Raw genomic sequence first — 23,557 nt, forward strand, 5'->3', positions numbered from 1 at the left:
AAACTGTGCCTCCCACTCCCAGTCCCCTGAGACGCCGCAGCAAGATACCATGGTCGATGGTATCGAAAGCCGCCGAGAGGTCTAATAGGACTAGAACAGAGGAATATCCCCTGTCCCGAGCCCTCCAGAGATCATTCACCAGCGCGACCAATGCCGTCTCCGTGCTGTGCCCGGGCCTGAAACCCGATTGGTACGGGTCTAGATAATCCGCTTCATCCAGGACCAGAGGGAGCTGATGCGCCACCACACTCTCAACAACCTTCGCAAGAAAGCGAAGGTTGGAGACAGGATGAAAGTTGTTCAATACAGCTGGGTCCAAGGCAGGCTTCTTGAGGAGAGGCCTCACCACCGCCTCTTTCAAGACGGCGGGGAAGCTACCCTCACTCAGAGAAGCCGATATAACTGCCTGGAACCAGCTGCGTGTCCTCTCCCGGGCTGCATATACCAGCCAGGAAGGGCACGGGTCTAATAAACATGTGGTGGTGCTCAGCCTTCCCATGATCCTGTCCACTTCCTCCGGAGTCACAGAATCAAACTCATCCCAGATGGTATCGACAAGACCGCCCGTGTCCTGATCGCCAGACTCTGCCCAGTCAGAGTCCAGACCGGTCCGAATCCGAGCGATTTTGTCCGACAGATGCTGGTTAAACTCCTCGGCACGACCCTGCAAGGGATCCTCCCTCACCTCCTGATTTAGGAGGGAGCGAGTCACCCTGAACAGGGCGGCCGGGCGATTATCTGCGGACGCGATAAGGGTGGCGAAGTGGTTAGACCTCGCCTCCCTTATCGCAGCGAGATAAGACCTAATATGGGCTCTTAGTCGCAATCGGTCGGATTCGGATCGGCTGGATCTCCAACCGCTCTCTAGGCCCCGTCTCCGACGCTTCATCTCCCGGAGCTCCGCAGAGAACCATGGAGCTCGACGGGATCTGCACCGGGTCAGGGGCCGCAGGGGTACAACTCGGTCAAGAGCCTCAGTGGCCGTCGTTTCCCAGGCTTCCACTAAGGCATCTGCCGAGCTGTGAGCAAGGGAGGCAGGTGGGGACCCCAGCGCTGCCTGGAACCTCTGGGGATCCATTAAGCGTCTGGGGCGCTTGGATAAGAGATTTAGCTGTATAACTTTAATTATAATTATCTTTTTATTCTATTATAATTTTATTCTATTTTATTTTATTCTATTATAATTTTATTCTATTATAATTGATTTTTTGCACATTTAAACTTTTATTATATTGTAAATTGCCCAGAGTCACTGTATGAGTGAGATGGGCAGCACAGAAATCCAATAAATAATAATAAATAATGATATTTTGATTTAGTATGTTATGTGAATCTGGCTACTGATTGTAGTTTATAGGCCACGACTTATGACAAGGCAATGTGCAAATCTCGCTAGCTATATATTCTTTAGTCATCATGGTTCAAAAAGCCAAATGTAGACACAGTGGCATGTCTAATCTCAGAGGAACCATTGTCTCTGAGCATGTAATAGAGAAAAGGGAATATCTTGCAGAAAGTTCCTTCTTGGTTAATTCATGTGTATTATGGATAAATACCAATTTTATATTATAGTGTTTTATGTATTTATTTTTATTGGTTGAAGGGATTTTGTAAACTCTTGTCAGCCCGTGTGGAGACATAGTATATAAATATGTGTAGAGACAGTCCTTGACTTACAACAGTTCACTTAGTGGCTGTCCGAAGTTACAACGGCACTGAAAAAAAGTGACTTGTGACCATTTTTCACAGTTATGACTATTGCAGCATCCCCATGATCACATGATTTACATTCAGCTGCTTGACAACTGACTCACATTTATGATATTGCAGTGTCCCGGGGCCATGGGATCACCTTTTGCAACCTTCTGACAAGAAAAGTCACTGGGGAAACTAGATTCATTTAACAACCGTGTTAGTAGCTTAACAATTGCAGTGATTTACTTAACAAATGTGGCAAGAAAAGTTGTGAAATGGGACAGAACTCACTTAACAAATTTTTCACTTAGCAACATAAATTTTGGGCTCAATTAATGGTCATAAATTGAGGACTACCTGTATTATGTATTTTTTTTTAAATTGGTTGAACACAAAACGGATTTTGTAAACCCCTGCCAGTCCATGTCAAAAAGTAATCTATGAATATTAGAAAAATGTGGCTGAATTGATCCATCGTTCAGAAGTTCTATTTACATCAGTTAATATGATTTTTTTTAAAAAAGGAAATGAGCTGTAGCACAACGTAATCATTTCAAAAAAATCTCCATCCATCCTGCAGACTTGACTTCAGAAGTTCATGCAAGGTAAGCAGCATTCCGAAGTTTCTGCTCCACTGCTGAGTATCAAGCCTTTTGCTCTCTCTTTTTGCTAGGTTGTGGCCAATGCTGTTGCTGCCTTGTCTGAAATCAGCGAATCACATCCAAATAGCAATCTGCTAGATCTGAACCCTCAGAACATCAACAAGCTACTCACTGCTTTAAATGAATGCACAGAGTGGGGACAGATATTCATCCTAGACTGCCTTTCCAACTACAACCCAAAGGATGACCGTGAAGCCCAAAGGTTGGCTGATCTATGACTGCTCTGTTTGAATGGGAATTCTCCTTTCCTTTTACTGAAACTTTGTTAAAGTTTTGTGACCGCTTCACTGTGGCAGGGGATACAGTGGAAAACCCTGCCCGTAGGTCTTCTATTATCCAGTTCTGGCTCGGTTCACAGATCACACTAAGCTAACCCTGGCTTACTTATATTTATTTAACTTGGTTATACAACCGTCTGCCAAACTCTCTTGGTCACCAATGATAAAGAACAAATGTAAAATGAAGACATTCAGAGTAATTAAATGGCAAGTGAAAAAGCAAATAAAATGAACAAGTATAATGAAAGATTAAATCGGCAGTTAAAATCAGTTTATGACCGGTTGCAGCATTCCACAGCCCTAGGATTGTGATTTGTGCCATTTTTGCCATTTTCCAGGAAGAAAACCACCCATTGGATATGCTGGATTTGCTTAATGGCCTCATGATTCACTTTAGAGCCTCATTGGCTTACTTTATGACTGTTGTAAAATGGTCATAAAATTAAGTTGAGCCATGTGATACCTCAACTTATGACTGCAATAACTTACAGCCTAAAGGCCATGCTCCATTGTGGTTGTGATGTGAGGACTAGCTGTAGAACCATTGCAAAGCCATGTGTCCTGTTCTCAAATCTGTTTGATGATCCAGAGGGATATTATGTTTAATGTTATCTAAAGTCACTGAAAAATCAAGAATAAGTCATCTTATCTTTTCTTGATTTTTATATAAATAGAACTGATGCAGTCTCAATTGCGTAGCCATTTTGAAATGGGTCGGGCTATTCTACAGCCTCCAGAATTGCCTGCAGTTGAGAACCTACCACATCGTCAGTCACCCTACACAGCCTTGGGAGTTAGAGAGAGGCTTATTATTAGCTCTTTTTGACAGTGAATTCTCAGATCAGGATAATTGCTGATTTCCATCTTCTCAGACCTTCTTTATCTCTTGTCAGTATAAAAATTGCTTAGATAGAATTAAATCCTAGGTAGACAGTTGTTAACTTTGGTTATTCTTCAGTAACTCTTTGAGGTACACACAACGTAAGGATAGTGGCATGTTCAAGAAGCAGACTTGCATTATTTTTTATGTATTGTATACATTAGATTTATAACATTATGGAACTCCCTATTTCCCCCCCCACCGGAACATCAACACTGTGAAATGGGTTGTGTTGGGACAAAGCAACTGGCCTCAAGTTGTCCAGGAAGCTTCTGTGGTTAGGGATACGTTCTTATTAAAACCAGATATTGAAAAAACCGTGTTAATATTAAACCACTAACAGAGTTGGCATGCAGAACTTCAAAAGTTTCTTTGGGTATTATCCAAAGGTAGGTTTCTGTAAGTGGAATCGGAGGGGTGTGATTTCCCCTTCCCACTTCCCACTCTTAAAATCTGCTCTGCAGACTTCTCAGATCTTACAGAGCAGATTTTGAAGGGGTGTAGGAAGCTGTGGTATGAAGCAGAAATCAGATGATGCAGTCTTCTTTTTGCCATCCCATGAACTGAGAACTGCTTCCCAACCGTATTATCCCAATAGGTAGCACTACCTGGGCCCTCTGATCTAACATCCAAAGCTAAACAGTATCAGGCCAAATTACTACCTCGATCTGAGGCTACCAGAGAATCCCAGGAGCATAGCAACAGAGATTGTGAAGTTGAAAAATGTCTTGGAAATAGCAGGGGGCTACTTCCGTTCTGTGGCAGGAAAATTGTTCAGGTATCTCCGTGTCATGAGGAGTCACGTTTGACTTGAAGGAGGCTTAATTTTGGTGTCTGAGCTTATTTTCCATAGGCCAGATAAATGACAGCTATTGTGACACTTGTTGGTTGCCTTTAGTGAAACTTCCTTCCTGCTTTAGTGCTGATTCTCAGTGCACTTTAGGACAACAGTAAAATTTCTCTTTTTGAGCTATTGTTTAGTGGCTGAGAATCAGCAAACATAGGAAATCAGTCTGAGATTGATTAATCCAGGTATTTCAGATTGCATCTGAACCAGTTTTATTTCCAGATGTTGGGAACCAAAAGCAGTAGATTAGCTATCTCCAATATGCACTGCTTGTCTGCTTCTCTATTAGCACCTATAACTATCAACAGAAAATATTGTAGTCAAGACCCTCAAGGATTTACTTAATGGGATATCTGATTCTGCACAGCAAAACCCTTTAAAAAACAAAAACCCACTGTGTTGCTTGCTAATTTTGGGTTATCAAAATGTGTTTCTCCAGCATAGCCAGGGTTTTCCAGGAGAAAAGAACAGCCTTAGCCTCTATTCTTATTTCTCTTCTTTGGCAGCATATGCGAACGGGTGACGCCTCGCCTCTCTCATGCCAACTCCGCTGTTGTGCTTTCGGCTGTCAAAGTCCTAATGAAATTCCTAGAGCTCCTTCCCAAGGATTCTGACTATTACAACATGTTGCTGAAGAAATTGGCCCCTCCACTGGTCACCTTGCTGTCCGGCGAGCCTGAGGTCCAATACGTTGCTTTGAGGAACATCAACTTGATTGTGCAGAAAAGGTCAGGCACAAGGAAGGATGTTGTTTCAAAGATTCTGATTGAATAACTGCATATGAGACAGCTTTGTTTGTTCAACTTGGGCTGATCCTGGTATTCTGCAACTTCAGGGATGTGTTAATACAGAATTATTTAATGGCATTGGCTCACAAAAAGTGCACTTCTGGTAAATAGTTTGAAATGCCATTAAAGGGGGCAAATAGAGAAATTTGGACCACTGTTATTGTTCTATTTGCAAGCAATTTAATACAGCTTTTCCTCACCTGCCAGATTTCCTGGTAGGTTGGATTATATCTCCCATTATTCCCAGCCAGTACAGTGTCTGTGCTAACTAGGATAATATAATCCATCATATTCAGAGGTACAAGTAGGTGATAGGAAGCTGACTAGAGTTGCTTTCATATCTCCTGTTAGCAGTGCTTTTTTGTAAAAGAAAAAGGTGCCGGAACTCACACATGTTATACAACCCACCTTGCCTACCCTACAAGGTTCCATCCAAAAAAGGTGCCGGAACTCCGTTCTGAGCATTCTGTGAGAAAAAAAGCCCTGCCTATTAGTCTGCATGGCAGTTCTATAACTGGAAAACAAATGCAAATCTGCCTTTTGTAAGGAATGAACAAGAGTGCAGCTCGGTGATAATTTTAGTGTGTGTGTGCGCTCATTCCTTTCCCAGGCCTGAAATCTTAAAGCAAGAGATCAAGGTGTTTTTTGTGAAATACAATGACCCCATCTACGTGAAGCTGGAGAAACTCGATATCATGATTCGCTTAGCATCCCAGGCCAACATTGCTCAGGTCAGTCTGGGAGCCAATGGGTCTCATTTCACATTTGTCTAGAAAATGTCTTCCAATAAATAGTTTGCCATTAGCTTTGCCGTTACTTGTAATCCCTGACCACCCCATCCCACCCCTCAGCTTGGTGCCTTGGGGTGACATTGTGACAAATAACACATTTCTTGACTGTGTCCAGCTCCCTGCCTTCTTTTAGTTCTTTTCTCTGACAAGTCTGTATGCTGCATGACTTGAACCCAACCTAAACATTCTTAGACAATAATAAGGGTGTGGCTACAGCCCTCTGCTTGGTTGGCCTTCTGATAAATGGATCGATGGGTATGGCCATTCCTACCCTGGGAATACTTTGATGTGAATGCCCAGAACATGGTCCCAGTATTCCAAATCTTCCCACTGGCTTAAAATGATTACCATCTCCTGCTGTAATACATTTCCAATGTGTTTGTATTTCTTTGTAACAGGTGGTCTATAAACTTGTATACTTGTTTCCATTTTATTGGATCATATCAGTGGTAGCAAGCCAATAGGGGACAAGGGCAACAAAGAAATAGTGCCACACTCAGATTTAATCTGAGTTTGTTTGTTGTTTTGTTTTTTTACTTATTTCCAACAGGTTTTAGCAGAACTGAAGGAGTACGCCACAGAAGTGGATGTGGACTTTGTCCGCAAAGCTGTCCGTGCCATTGGACGATGTGCCATCAAAGTTGAAGTGAGAAGCTTTTCTTCCCTGATTTTGCTTTTTGTGTGTTGTAATTGCTGTAGCTGACTGAACTTCAGTTCAGGAGATGAACTGTAAGGGTTATGCTTTGAAAACAAATAGTTTTAAAGAAGAAGAAGAAGAAGAAGAAGAAGAAGAAGAAGAAGAAGAAGAAGAAGAAGAAGAAGAAGAAGAAGAAGAAGAAGAAGAAGAAGAAGAAGAAGAAGAAGAAGAAGAAGAAGAAGAAGAAGAAGAAGAAGAAGAAGAAGAAGAAGAAGAAGAAGAAGAAGAAGAAGAAGAAGAAGAAGTTGGAAGGGACCTTGGAGGTCATCTAGTCCAACTCCCTGCTCAGGCAGGAAACCCTATACCAATGGCTGTCCAGTCTCTTCTTAAAAACTTCCAGTGTTGGAGCATTCACCACTTCTGGAGGCAGGTTGTTCCACTGGTTAGTTGTTCTAACTGTCAGGAAGTTTCTCCTTAGTTCTAGGTTGCTTCTCTCCTTGACTAGTTTCCATCCGTTGCTTCTTGTCCTGCCTTCGGGCGCTTTGGAGAATAGCTTGGCTCCCTCTTCTTTGTGGCAGCCCCTGAGATATTGGAACACTGCTATCATGTCACCCCTCACCCTTCTCTTCGTTAAACTACAGATACCCAATTCCAGCAACCGTTCCCTATATGTTTTAGCCTCCAGTCCCCCAATCATCTTTGTTGCTCTTCTCTGTACTCTTTCTAGAGTCTCGACATCTTTTTTACATCGTGGTGACCAAAACTGGATGCAGTATTCCAGGTGTGGCCTTACCAAAGCATTGTAAAGTGGTAGTAGTACTTCACATGATCTTGATTCTATCCCTCTGTTAATGCAGCCTAGCACTGTGTTGGCTTTTTTGGCAGCTGCAGCACACGGCTGGCTCATATTTAAGTGATTGTCCACTAGGTCTCCGAGATCTCACTCACAGTTACTACTATTGAGCAAGGTACCACCTATACTATACCTGTGCATTTGATTTTTCCTGCCTAAATGTAGAACCTTACTTTTTTCACAATTGAATTTCATTTTGTTAGATAGCAACCAGTGTTCGAGTCTGTCCAGATCACTTGGTGTAACACACAAGCACCACAGTCAATTTTGGTGGATTCATGATGTCAGTGTTGGAAGACGAGGTCAAAGAAAGGAAATGAGGTGGCTGCAACTGTGTGATCAAATCTCTGCCCCTTTTTACATGCTTTGAGAGTGTTGGGTTGTTTTTTTTCTTTGACACACCTCCTTGGGGGGGCACCACTGCACAAAAATATGGTTGGGGAATAGAGTATCTGAGCATAGTAAATTCTTTTTTCTTACTCATCCTAAAAGAGAACATTTTCAGCATTTTGATCTTCACTTCACACTACAAAAACATATATGTCAGCTTTCAGTCCTTTGGGAAATCCTGTCTTTTATTGTTCTCTCTGCTTTCAGAGCCCTTGATTTAGACAGCACCATTCAGTCAGCGGGGAACTGTTATAATTTAAAATGCATTTATCTCTGGAACAGACTGACCTCCTCTACCATTGCCAGCCCCTCCAAACTCCCTAGCAGCTTTTCTAACAATAAACATGATTTGTTATTTATTAAGCTTAACCAACATAGGAGCCAACACTGGGAAATGCCTTTTCTTTAAAAAAGGGCAAATATTTGAGGATGAATCGGCAAGATTTCATGTTCGGTTCAGCAGATAGCAGTTTCAAAAGGATTACTAATTAGATATATTTCGAGTTTCTAGGACAAATGGAGGAATGCCTGGCTTTTCCATGTGATATAGTGCTCTGCTGTTAGGCTATACAGGTAGTTTTTGACTCATGACCACAAGATTCAAGGTGCTGGTAATGACCTATAAAGCTCTAAATGGCTTGGGTCCGGATTATCTAAGGGAACACCTGCTGCCGGCATCAACTTCCCATCGTCCTGTGCGCTCCCACAGGGAGGGCCTTCTCAGGGTGCCAGCGGTTAAGGAGTGCCGGCGGGTGATCCCCAGGGGGAGGGCATTCTCTGTGGGCATGCCTGCCCTTTGGAATGATTTACCGGTGGAACTTCGGACCGCCCCCGATCTGCGTTCATTTCGCCGGGATCTGAAAACCTGGTTTTTTGATCTATCAGGCCTAGACTGAAGGGGTTTTAGCTTTTAATATTGTTTTAATTGTTGGGCTTATGTAATTTAATCTATTTTAATTTATACTATTTTTATTGTATTTTATGCTGCCCTGTAAACCGCCCTGAGTCCTTCGGGAATAGGGCGGTATAAAAATTTAATTAATTAATTAATTAATTAAATAAAATAAATTGAGCCCAATATTTCTATTGGTAAATGAGGTGGTGGTTAACTGACTTTTGTCCCCTGTTATGACCTTTTTTTGCCACAGTTATTAAGCGAATCACTGCAGTTAAGTGAATCATACAGTCATTAAGTAAATCTGGCTTCCTCCATTGACTTTGCTTGTCAGGAGCTAGCCATAAATGCCAGTTGCCAAGTGCCCAGGTTTTGATCACGTGACCGTGGGGATGCCACAACAGTCATAAGTGTGAAAAACATTCATAATCCACTTTTTCGGTGCCCTTGTAACTTTGAACAGTCACTAAATTAATGGTTGTAAGTTGAGGACTAGCTGTAGGTTGGTTTTTTTTTCCTTAGACATGGAAGCCCACCTAAACATTGTATCATTAGACATAAAGGAAGCTACTGTATTTGCCATTAGGCTGTAGTTTAAGATTAGATGATTGGTTGAGACAGGCAGAGCTTCTCCGTGGTCTCTTTATCAGAGAGGTTGGAGACTAATTCCCACTGCATTTCCTAGGACAGTGATTCATGTTGGACAGACTCTTGTATCAACAATGGTTTCTACTAAACCAGAAATATTCAAATCTATGAAAACCTTGGGGAAAATGCCTGTCTTCAAGGGAGGCTGATTAAGTAAGGCCCTGAAATGTACGGTATACTGACACTTGAGGAAAGGTGGTCCTTTTTGTCTATATGATTAGAAAGAGCCATCACACAAAGATGTACAGTCATTCATTCATTAATAAACTGATAAATGTGCCTAAGACAGTTTCCATAACTTTAAAAAAATATTAATGGTGTTAGCAGCAAATGTGTTTCGAGTATAGTGTACAATCTCCATTTATCAAATATGCCATTTAGGGATGTTTGCCATGCAAGGACAGTTTCTTCTGAATGGGTGGAACATGATCTCTGCTTTCTGATTTCTAAAAAGGGAGGTCTTCTCATAGTGATGTGTTTTAAGCCAGGAGATCACAAGGACTGTCTGGCTACCATTGTGGAAGAATCTGTTTAGTTGCCCAAGGGACGCCCTCTGAGCGCATATCAGGGAAACCCCAGAGACTCTATGCAGTTCCACATGTACTGACTGTATAAACAGTCTACTTTTGAATTTGTGAATATAGTAAATAGTTCCATATTTGCTCTTTGAGAAGTACTTTTTAACACTTTTGCCATCCACTAAAATAAATAAATAAATCTAAAAAGGAAGTGGATGTGATATATGTAGGTGAAGTTATCGAATCAAGAGGCATATCCAGGTTAGCCTTTATACTCGAGCTGACTACTTTCTACTTGAAGATTTCTGCTCTCTTGTGTCCTTTTTGACAGCAATCTGCTGAGCGCTGCGTGAGCACACTTCTGGATCTCATCCAGACCAAGGTCAACTATGTAGTGCAGGAAGCCATCGTGGTCATCCGAGACATCTTCCGGAAGTATCCCAACAAGTAAGTACAAATACCAAATGAAGTCTGCAGAAGCGACCTTGCCAATACTAATTGTGGCTTACATAAGGGATGCCAATTTGTATGGCCTTAGTGACCTAGTGGAGGAACACCTGAATGAGTAGAGACAGGGCAACTCAATTTGAGAAAAATCAGGTGGCCCTGATTAAATACAGTGAATGCATTACTGTCCATAGATTTAGAATCACAAAGTGGGAAGGGAATTTAGAATCCGTTTAGTCCAACTCCTCTTCCATTGGAGCATTTCTGACAGATAACCATCCATGCATTCTCTGAAAAAGAATTCACCACTTCATGTGACAACCTGTACTACAAATTGACAGCTTGTCAACTCAGGAAGTTCCTCATGGTGTCTAGGCTGAACCTCCTACTTTATGGTTTTAACCCATTGGTTCTTCTTTCCCTCTGGGGCAGTAGAGAATAATTTCACTTCCATTTGATAGCCTTTTAGAGTTTTCATTATATTTCCCCTCATTCATCTCTTCTGTATACAAAATGTACATGGATACATTAAATGTTCTTCAAAGAGCTTGGTATACCGAGACCTCTCACCATTTTGATAGCTCTTTTCTGAACTCGTTCCAATTGGTCAATATTCTTTTTAGACTAGAGTGTCCAGAATTGGACACAACACTACAACATTATGTTTGACCAGGGCAAAATAGATTGGGGGGGAAATCATTTGCCTTTTTAGCATTTGAATCACAATACTGGTTCATATTGAACTTGTGGTCAACAAAGATAACCAACTTCCTTTGATATACCACTTTGGTACCACTGCTAAAACCTACATCCCTTCATCAATACTAGTGATTAATGATCTGAAATACGAATAATTATTCAAGAAGTGGAAAGCAGGTATGGGACCATGGGATGGGGTGCTTTGCAGAGACTTGAAGTAGACAAGGGAAGCTACTTGCTAAACAAGAGGATAGGGGATTATTAAAGCGGATGTAACAATAGTTAAAACCAGGATCTGAAGACCTTGGAGCAAAAGGAGGATGAATGCAAGGTTTGTTTTTGGGAGAGAAAAAAGTTAGAGCAGAAGGAGTTTTGATAATAACCCTATCCAACTCTGCCTTGGTTAAATTAGGTATGAGAGTATCATTGCCACACTTTGTGAAAACCTTGATTCTCTGGATGAGCCAGATGCCCGAGCAGCTATGATCTGGATTGTAGGCGAATATGCAGAGAGAATTGACAATGCAGACGAGCTCTTGGAGAGCTTCCTGGAAGGCTTCCATGATGAAAGCACTCAGGTAATACTGACACCTCCATATTCCTGTCTCAGTTCTTGGAAAGAAGAAACTGGATCCTTGATTTCAGCAGCTTGATTCTGGCCAAAAGCTTGCCCACGTTTCTCTTTCCACAAGCTGTGGTTTCTCCACTGTGCTGCTTCTCTACCATGTGCTGCTAAACCCCTGCTGGTGCAACTTTTTCCCTATTTGCCCTCTGGATATGTCCAACCATTCCTAATTCCCAGCAGCTGGGGAAGAGTTTGCTTTTCATTAACTGTTTTAAGACAGAACTGGGATTTTCATCTTTGTCACCACATATCTGCCAAATTCCAAGTACATTCATATCTTTGACTTAGGCAGACAGCTGTCACGTCATCCCTGAAGGTATTTAAAAATAGCTTTGCAATGTAATCAGGATATTATCTCAACAGAGAACGGTTTGTCTTGGTTAATTGTATTTGTCTGTCATCTTTTACTGACTCAGCTTTGTTCTTGCTTCTCGGCAACTGATCAGAACATCTTCCCTTTTTTCATGTTTCAGTATTAGCTTCTCCCTGCAAAGTTTTTTGCATTAGTCTATAACTCAGGTTCCTCTGGATCTGCCCATCTCTCTTACTTTTGTGTCATTGGTATAGTTCTGACAGCTTAGGCAGAAGCCTCAGTAGTATATAGATCAGGGGTCTTCAAACTTGGCCCTTTTGCGACTTGTGGACTTCAACACCCAGAATTCCTCAGCCAGGCAAAACTGGCTGAGGAATTCTGGGAGCTGAAGTCCACAAGTCATAAATGGGCCAAGTTTGAAGACCCCTGATATAAATAATGGAACATCCATGTTTAATATGGCCTAAACACCAGCTGCTCAGGGGTAAATATGGAAGACCTGTTTTTTCCCCCAGGCTTGCTTACTGCTACCTGGAGACATTAGATTAATTGGCAATTGGGGGAAGCAGGATGCTAGATTAAATTTAAAGCTGATCCCATAAGGCTTCTTTTCTTTGTTAATTGCAGGAAGAGCTGCATCACACAGTTGCTTAACCTTTCTGTCTTCGTTTAAACCTTATATCCCACTGAAGGCAATATTTCCTGAGATCAGCTGTTACTGGAAATGTAACTTGTCCATCAGAAACCTTCCTCATTTCTTTCTTCTTGGTTTTCCTCCAGGTGCAGCTCACTTTGTTGACTGCCATTGTAAAGCTATTTTTGAAGAAGCCATCCGAAACACAGGAATTGGTCCAGCAGGTGCTGAGTCTTGCTACACAGGTAAGGCACAGACCCTCTTCACCTACACTTCCTATGCTGAAAAGAGTGTTAGCATCACGGTTATGCTATCAAAAGGTCCTCCCAATTCTTGGTTAGTTATATTGTCTGCAGTGACTTTGGAACCCTTTCCATCTGGTTGCTGGTAACATTTGAATAACATCGACATGGAATGGTCAGCAATGTGTGACTACTTTCCATGCCAGTGTCTGTCCTGCACATTAAAGAGATCATATTTTTTTTTAAAAAAAGAAAAGCAGTGCTAGGGATAATGGATGCCGGTGTTGATTGTTTTAAAAGGGGATTAAATAAATTAAAGTTGGAAGGATGTCTGTGAGTCAGTATAGATTGGGATGTCTGATTGCAGCCTCTACATTTTTTTAATGGGCAAGCAGTGCATCTCTGATTATTATTCGGCAACAGCAGAGATGGTTGACTGTCTTTCTGTTGACCCCAGAAAACCATGGAATAGCTAGCTTTTGGTAATCAGAGGCGGTAAACTCCATCTCCAGAGGGGTTTCATTTGCAGTTCTCACAGTTAGCAATACTGTATCTAGTTCTTTCCTTGGAGGAAAGAAGTCTGTCACATACAGGTAGTCCTCTATTTAGAACCTCTATTGAGCCCATCATTAAAGTGAAACATTTGTTAAGTGAGCTTTGCCCCATTTTATGACGTTTCTTGCCACAGTTATTAAGTGAGTCACTGCAGTTAAGTTAATAACGTGGTTGTTAAGTGAATCTGGCTTCCCCACTGAGTTTGCTTCTCAGAAGGTCACAAAAGGTGGTCACGTGATCCTGGGACACTGCAACCGTCATAAGTTTGAGTCAATTGCCAAGTGTCTGAATTTTGATCATGTGATCTTGGGGATGCTGCAATGGTCGTATGTGTGAAAAATGGTCATAAATCACTGTTTTCACCGATGTTGTAACTTCAAATGGTCACTAAACAAACTAGCTGACATACTCTGCAATAGCAAGGATTCCATAAGTTGTTCTATTGTTGCTTGTGTAGTAGCAAAGGTACTACACATTAAATGTAGGGAAAACAGATCACCAGTCTTTTAAGTGCAGGGATGCTCTCTTGCGAGTCGCATGGCTTTATCCAAGAAACACTTTTCAAACAAGGAAGGCTATTTACAGTAGATAGTCAATTCAAGCTTCATTGACTATGCTAAAGCATTTTATTGTGTGGATCACAACAAACTGTGGCAAGTTCTTAAAGAGATGGGAGTACCAGACCATCTTATTTCTCTCTTGAGAAACCTATATGTGGGTCAAGAAGCAACAGTGAGAACTGGACACAGAACCACTGACTGGTTCAAAATTGGGAAAGAAATCCGGCAAGGCTGTACACTGTCACCCTGCCTGTTTAACTTATATGCAGAGCACATCATGAGAAAGGCAGGGCTAGATGAATCAAAAGTTGGAATTAAGATTGCCGGGGAAATATCAACAACCTAAGATATGCAGATAATACCACTCTAATGGCAGAAAGTGAAGAGGAACTACAGAGCCTCTTGTTGCAAGTGAAGAAAGAGAGTGCAAAAGTTGGGTTGAAACTAAATATTAAGTAAACCAAGACCATGGCATCCGGCCCTCTCAATTCCTGGCAAATAGATGGGGAAGAAATGGAGGTAGAGACAGATTTTATTTTCCTGGGCTCCAAGATCACCGCAGATGGGGACTGCAGCCAATAAATTAAAAGATGCTTGCTCCTGGGGAGGAAAGCCATGGCAAATCTAGACAGCACAATAAAAAGCAGACACATCACCCTGCCAACAAAAGTGCGTATAGTCAAGGCTATGGTCTTCCCAGTTGCAATATATGGATGTCAAAGTTGGACCATAAGAAAGGCTGAGCGCCAAAGAATTGAAGCCTTTGAACTATGGTGCTGGAGAAGACTCCTGCGAGTCCCTTGGACTGCAAGGCGATCAAACTGGTCAGTCCAAGAGGAGATCAACCCTGACTGTTCTTTAGAAGGCCAGATCCAGAAGTTGAAACTCAAATACTTTGGCCACCTAATGAGAAGGTAGGACTCACTGGAGAAGAGCCTAATGCTGGGAAAGATTGAGGGCAATAGAGGAAGGGGACGACAGAGAATGAGGTGGCTGGATGGAGTCACTGAAGCAGTAGGCGTGACCCTAAATGGATTCCAGAAGATGGTAGAGGACAGGAAGCCCTGGAGGAACGTTGTCCATGGGGTCGTGATGGGTCGGACACGACTTTGCAACTTAGAACCACAACGACAGTCAATTCAAGGTGCTGGTAGTTTCCTATAAAGCCCTTCCTTCATGGCGTGGGGCCAGTTATTTGAGGGACTGCCTCTCCCAATTCTATTAAATCTAGCAGGAGAGGTATGCTACATGTCCCATTAAAAAGTGCCATCTGGCAGGATTTAGGAGGAGAACCTTTTCTATTATGCCATCTGTTCCTTGGAACATCATCTCTCCAGAGATTATAATAGCCTGACCCAGTTGGCCTTGAAAATGTTCCTGTGTCATTGGGCACGAGGATTGGAATATGAGGCAAGAGTCATGGGATAGTTATGGTGATAGGTTTGTGGAAGAGAGAACCTGTGTCCCTTCATATACTGCCGAACAATAGTTTTCAGTAGCCCAGCTAATGGTAAGAAGTGCTGTGAGTCATAATTTAATGACATCCAAAGGAACAAAAAATCTCCTATGACTGTTAAACCATATTATAGAAACTGAGAATTAAAAAAAAAACACTGCTCCAGAACTTATCAGGGAGACCTAATTTATATGTGAAGAATCCAAAACGGAAAATAGAGTATGCCTCCACAAGTTTCAAGAGCCATTTAAAATGTATCTTCCTTGATAATATAAAATACACTTCTAAATATTGACATCCTGATAGCTTCTCACTCCTAAAATCACAATCCCAAGGGATTCTCTGTGCTTTTCTGTTGTTGTGCATTCATATGATGAATAGCATGGTTTTAAAACTCCATCAGAGAAAACAGATCTCCAGAAATAAGCAATGACCCGAACAGAACATGATGACCCAAACCAACATTTTGCAATTAAGTTTACATGAGTTGGCATAGCTCGACAGATGAGTCAGTCTACACCCAGAGAACAAAACTTAACTTTGTGTTCCAGCAGCTCTCTTTGTTTGTTTCTTTAATAACTGTACCACTTCCGTCCAAGAAGACTCTGTCCAGTGCCCCATCAAACAGGGAGTAGCCAGAGTCTGTAAAGAAGTCTTGAGTTTTCCTTCCCAGAACATTAAATAAAACCTACAGGTCCAGTGCTTCCTCAGTCTGGAGCAGGAATCTGTCAATTTCTCATCCCTATTTGAATCATACAACAGAGGGATGGGGAGAGGACTGGAACTGACTCCCTTTCCACCACTTCTAGACCTCCATTCTTGTGCTAACTCATTTTAACTGTTAACATTGCACACTAAACATGCTGCCTACACTTAATCGATTTAAGCACAATTGTGCAAAGAGAGCCAACCTGAGGGGCACTGAATTCATTCTGACACCATTGTTGAAATTTGTAAAACACTACGTTTTTAAAGAACTCTCAGACTGCTAAAAAGCAACTTTTAAATATTTATTTAGAAGTGAAAACAGGCTTACAAATTCTTTTACTTAAAACCAAGGGTTTCAAATAGTTTTCAGGATAAAGAACTTGCAAGTTTTTTTTTTAAAAAAAAATTCCAGAATCCTTGGTCAAGCTTTAAAAAAAAAAGGCTGCATATTTTTTTTAGTTTTTTTCCTTTGGTTTCTCATGGACTCTTGTGTTCCATGGAACACAGATTTAAAGTTTTACAGAAAGGACTTTTTATCACTAAAAAGTCCTATTCTGGGGTGCCCAATCTTGGCTAATCTTAATAAGCTTCAGATATGTGAGGAATGCTGGTGATTTTTCTGTAGAGAATATTTTTAAAAGACCTATTTTTGACATTAGATTCCTGTGCATTCTTTTCTCCTTCAACCTCAGTATTCCTCTGTCAAAGTTTGTTCCAAATCCATATCCATTAACAGAAAACCTTTTTCTGCCTTAGGATTCTGACAACCCAGATCTACGTGATCGTGGCTACATTTACTGGCGACTCCTCTCCACAGACCCTGTCACTGCCAAAGAGGTGGTTTTGTCAGAGAAGCCCCTGATCTCTGAAGAGACAGACTTGATTGAGCCCACTCTGCTGGATGAGCTCATTTGCCACATTGGCTCGTTGGCATCAGTGTATCACAAACCACCCAATGCCTTTGTGGAAGGCAGCCATGGAATCCACCGCAAACACCTGCCCATCCATCACGGAAGGTGAGAGATTGCAGAATGACTTTCTCGGTTATTTGCTTTTTAAAAAGTCCATATATAGAAATGTTACCCTGTCCTGATGCCCTTACAATTTTATGTGGCCGGTTTGTGAATTTAAAAACAGACTCAAAATTCACATGGACATGGAAACAATGCAGGTAGTCCTCAACGTATGACCGCAAAAGTATCCATTCTGAAATGAGACAGTTGTTAGGTGAATTTTTGCCCCATTCTTTGCCACAGTTGTTAAGTGAATCACTGCAGTTGTTAAGTTATTAGTCTGGTAGTGAATCTGGCTTCCCCGCTGACGTTGCTCGTCAGAAGGTTGCAAAAGATGATCCCGGGACTTTGGGACACTGCAGCCTTCATAAATACATGTCAGTTGCCAAGCGTCTGAATTTTGATCACGTGATCATGGGGATGCTGCAACATTTATAAGTGTGAAAAACTGGTCACTTTTTTCCGGTGCCATTGTAACTTTGAACGGTCACTAAATGAATGGTTGTAAGTCGAGAACACATGGGAAGAAAGTTCATAAGCAGTCACATAATATCTTGCCAGAAAATGTGAGACATACAGAAAACATTGCCTGAATCAGGGTAGGTCATAAGCAATCACATCCATAATGGAGACCATAATGACCATAATGGAGCCTATATTTTTTGGCACTGATTGTTAAGCAAACTGATGCGTTTACTGTGGGTGCAGTTTTGCCCAAAACCAAACATAAATGCTGATTTTTGGCAAAACTGTTGTAAAGCAGGGTCATTTGACTCCAGGATGCCACAAACAGCAAATACAGAGCATCCAAAATGCAGTCACGTGACCTGGGGGAAGGGGGACTGTCAGAACTTTGAATCCAGGTTGCAAGGACCCCCAGATGGGACCATCAGAAACTTCAAACAATTGCTAAGCAACTGGTTGTAAGTCGAGGAGTATCTGTAATTTATTTATTGAATTTGTATGCCGTTCATCTCACCCTGCAAAGCAGCTCTGGGCAGGTTGCCAGAAAATGGGAGAATTTGCCTGGCCATGTTGGCTGAATCAGGGTTGAGGAACTTGTGATCCAGAAGATAATGTTGCACTCCAATTCCTAATGGCCTAAATAATGGTGAGGAAACCTGGGAGTTGTAGTTTAGCAACCCCTGCAAAACCTCAAGTTTCCCTTGCTAATTTTGAGTGAAAGTTCTTCCCAAGCTATTCGGCAGGATATTAATTGCACAGCTGCCCTTTTTCTATCACAATGACCAAAGGATGCTGTTCAAAATTTTCAGTCCGTTATTTAATATGGGATTTTATTTGCCCAATGTTTTATTCTGTACTTCAACAGCCTTATATATTGGGTAGATATTGATGGAATTCAACTTTTAAATAAATAGCAATAGTTTGCCATCAAATTATTTTACAGTTCACACCCTCCCCACTTGCAAAGGGCTATTTTTACACGAATAGTTGCACTACAAAGTCTGTTTAGAGCAGCTTGCAAGAGAAAGTCTTCTGTGTTGCTCTCTTCTTTGACAAGTGAAACCAAGGAACTCTTTTTCCTTTCTCCCCTCCCCCATCAATGCCTTCAGTACTGATGCAGGAGACAGCCCTGTGGGAACCATGAGTGCTACAAACCTGGAGCAAACTCAGGTGATTCCGTCCCAAGGAGATCTCTTGGGTGACCTCTTGAACCTTGATCTGGGGCCTCCAGTGAATGTTCCCCAAGTGTCTTCCATGCAGATGGGTGCTGTGGATCTTTTAGGAGGTGGACTTGATAGTCTGGTGAGTAAGATTGACTTTTGCTGAGCATGAACTAAAATTCTTAGTGATATATGTATCCATATGAATTGTTTAGTTCTACTAGTACCCAAACCCAAGGCTGCTGGCAGTCTTCTTTCCCTTTATGTTATTGGGATCCAAGTCACTACGGCGTAGAGGAGGAGAAAATGTTCATCTTCTTTTTGCTTCTTTTCCGCTTTGCAGATCACAAGTTATCACGTTTACTGTCTCCTTTGCTTGTTTGTTTCCTGCCTTTATTATCTTCACAAATACACAGAGAAGATCAGACGACATTGTGGAAAATGTTTAAGAGGCTCATGGTCTGATCCCTGCGCATCAGCAGAAACAAGGAGTATGGCTGTGTCGTGTTTGTGTTTCTTGCTAGATGTTAGCAGAGAAAAGAGAAGGAAAAAATGCTTCAAATTTTTAGCACTAGGCACATGTTTCATACAATGTCTAGCATCACCCTTGGCAGCTTTGGTTCATTGTGCCAGTTCCTTATAATAATGAATTGTAACAGAGGCTGTTATTTTGCATAACAGCTGGGAAGAGCAGGCATGGGATGCATAAGAACAAAACTAGGGCACAGTATAGACCCATTACATGAAACCATAACATGAATTGTTTATTGTGCATTAATTCATGGGTGAACTAGTTTTAAGGAAGAGACCGTGGTTTTTGAACCAAAATTGATCTATTAGCCCGTAACTCTTAAGTTTGGAACAAAAATCTCATACTCCTACCATAACAGCCTTTTCTTTTTGTAACATTACTCAGCCTTGTGTTTAGCAATATATGGTTTGTCCTTGCTCCTGGTATATTGGACAGTGATGGTTGGATGACACTAGAAATCATTACTCCACAGACTCTGTATGTGACATGTAAAATATATATTTTTATGGAGTTACCATGTTCATTCTGAAAAGATAAAGAGAAAGAAAGAAAGAGGTTCTCTTTTTAAAATAAATTTTACCTTTTATTTTATATAAAATCTTTCACAGGTCCAGCTGTCTGAAAATCACTTACAGCCATTAGAATGTTTTATGACTAGACTTTGAATTCATTGTCTATCTATGAATTGTGATTCATAGTCAGTAATTCAAACTAGCTCACAAAGACTTTGGGTATGTTTGGATTCCTGCAGTATGTCCTACAGAGGCAACTGAAGGATATAGTGCCCTCTTGTCTTCTACTTGCACCTTGTCTGTTCAAAAAAACACTTCACAGTAAATCTGTGAGATCTGGGGACCATTTTAGAGTTTGCCCCCATGACACATTCTGTCCAGAGATGTTGGGTTAGTGGAAAGAGATACATTCAGGGTAGTTCAAGGCAGCACCCTGATCGCTCATGGCAACTTAATAATAAAATTAATAGCTTAATACATGGACAATTCTTTAGTTAAACCTACTATTCCATCAGTTAGCTGTGACCTGGATACAAGATAGGTGATTGGTGTTTCTCAGGATTGGACAAAATACCTAATGACTTTCAATTCCCAACCCTCCTCTCCACTTGCAACAAATGATAATCAACCCTCTTCCACCACTCCAAACATTTATTTTACAGAGACCTAGGAATTTATTTGCATGTTTAGCACAATATGAGATTTCCAACAAGCTGATAGTTAGCACCTAGTTTTATGATCTGGACCTTCCTGCATTGGTGTAGCAGTTCACATTGATGCTTGAATCTCCAAATTTAGCAAGCAAGTTTCAGTCTCATACCCTCTTCATATGTATAGAATTGCTTGTGTGCGCTGTCCGTATGCTGTCTCACCCTCTGCAGCAAGGCATTTTTGGTAACCTTTAGCTATCCAATAAAATCTAATTGTTTCTCGGAAAGTGAGCTAAGGCTTCTCAAACAAGCTTCCAACTGCTTGGGGGTGGTGGTGGTGTGCTCCTGAGATTCTTAAGACTTTGAACACAACCTCAGGAATATCTGAGGTTTTGCTTCTCAGTGACAGGACTTATATGCTCCATGTAATATTGCAAGATGTTGGCAACACCATAGCAAAGATTGGCTCACTTTGATGTGGGTTTTCAGTGGAAACCAGGTCCATAAGGTTTTAGTAGATTTCTGGAATTAAGCCTTATAACATGGAACAAATCTGTTCTTGTCAAATGAACCCTCAGAGTAACTGATCCTCAACCTCACCCCTTCTAGAGTGGCAGCAGAACCAATGAATACAAAACAGAACAGGAACGCTAGGGAGAGTTTGCAACTTTGCATTTGTCGAGGTATCTGCAGTCTTCTTCCTGGTGTTATATCCAGAAGCTGCCACCACCGCCATTGTGAGAATTTTTGAGGTCTGTGTCCTTTCATCACTGACAAAAACTAAATTTGCACGCAGTCTCAAATGCCCCAGATAGCAGATATAAAGTTGTTCTATAGTTTGCCTCTGTATGTCGGGGCCAGCATTTCTATTTCAGCCTGAATTTTTGAGGTGGTAGCTTTCATATTTGAGTTACAATTGGTTTCGTTCAGGAGAAAGATCCAGTCATAAGGGTTTCTACTTGCAGTTTGAAGTAGATAAAATTCTAATCAAAGCTGGCCAGCGTGTCTGGCTTTTGTGAGAAGGAGGTTTTGGAATGTCAGAGTAACTGGAAGTAGCTTAAGGCAAGTTTAAGCTGAAAAGAATCTGAATACTTCACAAAAGAAGGAGCTTAGAGTTAGAGTCAAAAGTAGAAATTGCAGCCCACTAGAAGTGACAGATTCAAAGCCCCTAGCAGCTTCAGTCAGCACTGCTAAAAGGGGTTGTGGGAGTCGTGGTTCAGCGCTTCCTGGAGACTGCATATTTAATGACTTCTGATTTATCCAACCTGCCAACTATGTACCCTTTTGATCGCAATCCAGTTCACCCTGATACTTGTGGAGTGGAACAAAGCAAAACCTTGCTCATAAAAGATCCAGCCTTCTCTGAACTTTGCCAATTGTTCCCATCCAAAGAACAATAGGCTAAAAGAACCAGACACCTGGGATTCCCCATATATTTCGCAAACTTCAAATAAATTTACTCCTTGTCACCTTTCACTTTGTCTCAGGATTGTTTTCTATGTTGGGTATTGGAATTTTACATGACTTCAGTTTAGTCCGAAGCCATTCCAATCTGCAAGGAGGAGGAGGTCATTTGTGTAATTTAGGGACAATACTGTGGTTCTGTGGAGATGCACTACTGAAAATGACATTAGAGGTGTCGAAATGTCAGTTTTTAATATGAAACAGCTGCAGTGATCTGTTCAGAAAGCTGCCGGTGAAATCTCCATGCTAAAAAGAAAGCTGTTGACTTAGATCACTAAAAAGAAAATATTGGTATTTCACCTCTTCTCTTTGCCTAGTAAAGTAGGAATAAATCCTATGAAATAATTAAAATTTAAAACCAGGAATTCAGATCCAAAGGGCTGAGGATGACCTGGATGTGGAGGATGGAGGGAGATTTGCTTCCCTTTTACGTTCAAATAAAAAAAGTAGCAGCAGCCCCTGTAACACATTTCTGGCCCCCAGTCTGGAAATTTGAGCATTTGGGTATTGTTTTAATTTAATTTGGAATTAAGCAGGAAGCCATTTCTCCTCTTATCTCTATTACCACCACTAGTCATCGGGGTGGGGGGTGCTGATTTCAGCCTGTGCTGTTTTGTTTTTTTTTAAATTTTGTGGGGCATAGGTGAGCTTTAAGGTTGAAATTGGGAGCAAAAAGACTTTGGGGATTCAAAGAACTTTGACTTCCAATGTTAAAACTCTTAAAATTGGGCCTAAAATGGTGATTTCAAACAATTTTTCAAGGTGTTTTTTTTTGAGGACCAACTCCCATTCTCATTCTATCCTCCCAGAAAACATACATAAAGGGCTGAAAAATTAAACCCAGCCTCTTCTAGTGATGTTACCACATCATTTCCTTTGGCCTTCCAAAAACCTGGGAGCCTTACTTAAGGGTCCTCATCCCTTACACATTTGGTTACCCATGAGTTATAAAAGCCTCCATGGGTACAAGTACCTTTTAATTAGTGGAGGTACTGATAAAGATGCTATGCATAACTAAAGTATTTTTTAAATGTTATAGACTGCAGGGCACTGTGGAGAGTAAGAAAAAGAGGCAGGTGGTTCTTTTAAGAATCAAGACTGGATATGGATGGTGAACAATCATATTTTAAAATATGGTGGGAGTGGAGGTTCTTTGACTTTGAGTATATGGTGAACATCACAAGGCCTCTTAAGGTTAGTGGGAGCCAAACATTGGTGCTGTATTAATCATTGACCATTGACTGTCTGAAGAATAACAATAACAATAGCAGCATCCAGAACTACCAAGTTATACAAAAATGACACCAAAACACACACACACACACACACACACACACACACACACACACACACACACACACACATATATATATATATATATATATATATATATATATATATATATATATATATATATATATATATATATATATATATATATATATATATATATGTTGGGGCACTTCATTTGATTCTTGCAAAAAGTCTTTCTGCTGCCTGCTCTCCATTGTAGGCACTCATATTACCCACTTTTTAATTTATTGACCTAAAATGTATATAAATTGTAAATAGCCACAAATTCTTACTTGATTAAGTCCTGATCTAGGTTCTGGTTTAGGTACTAGACCACAGACTTGCCA

At 41.1% G+C, this 23,557-nt stretch overlaps 1 protein-coding gene across 2 annotated transcripts in view; it reads left to right on the top strand.

The window, feature by feature from the left end:
* The window catches only part of AP2B1 (adaptor related protein complex 2 subunit beta 1), an 83,417-nt gene that overhangs the window by 23,517 nt on the left and 36,343 nt on the right, over positions 1-23,557 (top strand). For both annotated transcript variants that reach the window (XM_081332615.1, XM_081332616.1), the window contains exons 6-14: positions 2,369-2,559; positions 4,869-5,090; positions 5,761-5,881; positions 6,492-6,587; positions 10,214-10,329; positions 11,441-11,606; positions 12,747-12,845; positions 16,878-17,137; positions 18,709-18,901. In XM_081332615.1, the coding sequence (XP_081188741.1) occupies positions 2,369-2,559; positions 4,869-5,090; positions 5,761-5,881; positions 6,492-6,587; positions 10,214-10,329; positions 11,441-11,606; positions 12,747-12,845; positions 16,878-17,137; positions 18,709-18,901 (1,464 nt within the window). The remainder of the gene's footprint in view (positions 1-2,368; positions 2,560-4,868; positions 5,091-5,760; positions 5,882-6,491; positions 6,588-10,213; positions 10,330-11,440; positions 11,607-12,746; positions 12,846-16,877; positions 17,138-18,708; positions 18,902-23,557) is intronic.

The sequence above is a fragment of the Vipera berus genome, assembly GCF_964194415.1.
Source record: "Vipera berus genome assembly, chromosome: 1".
Classification (NCBI taxonomy): Eukaryota; Metazoa; Chordata; class Lepidosauria; order Squamata; family Viperidae; genus Vipera; species Vipera berus.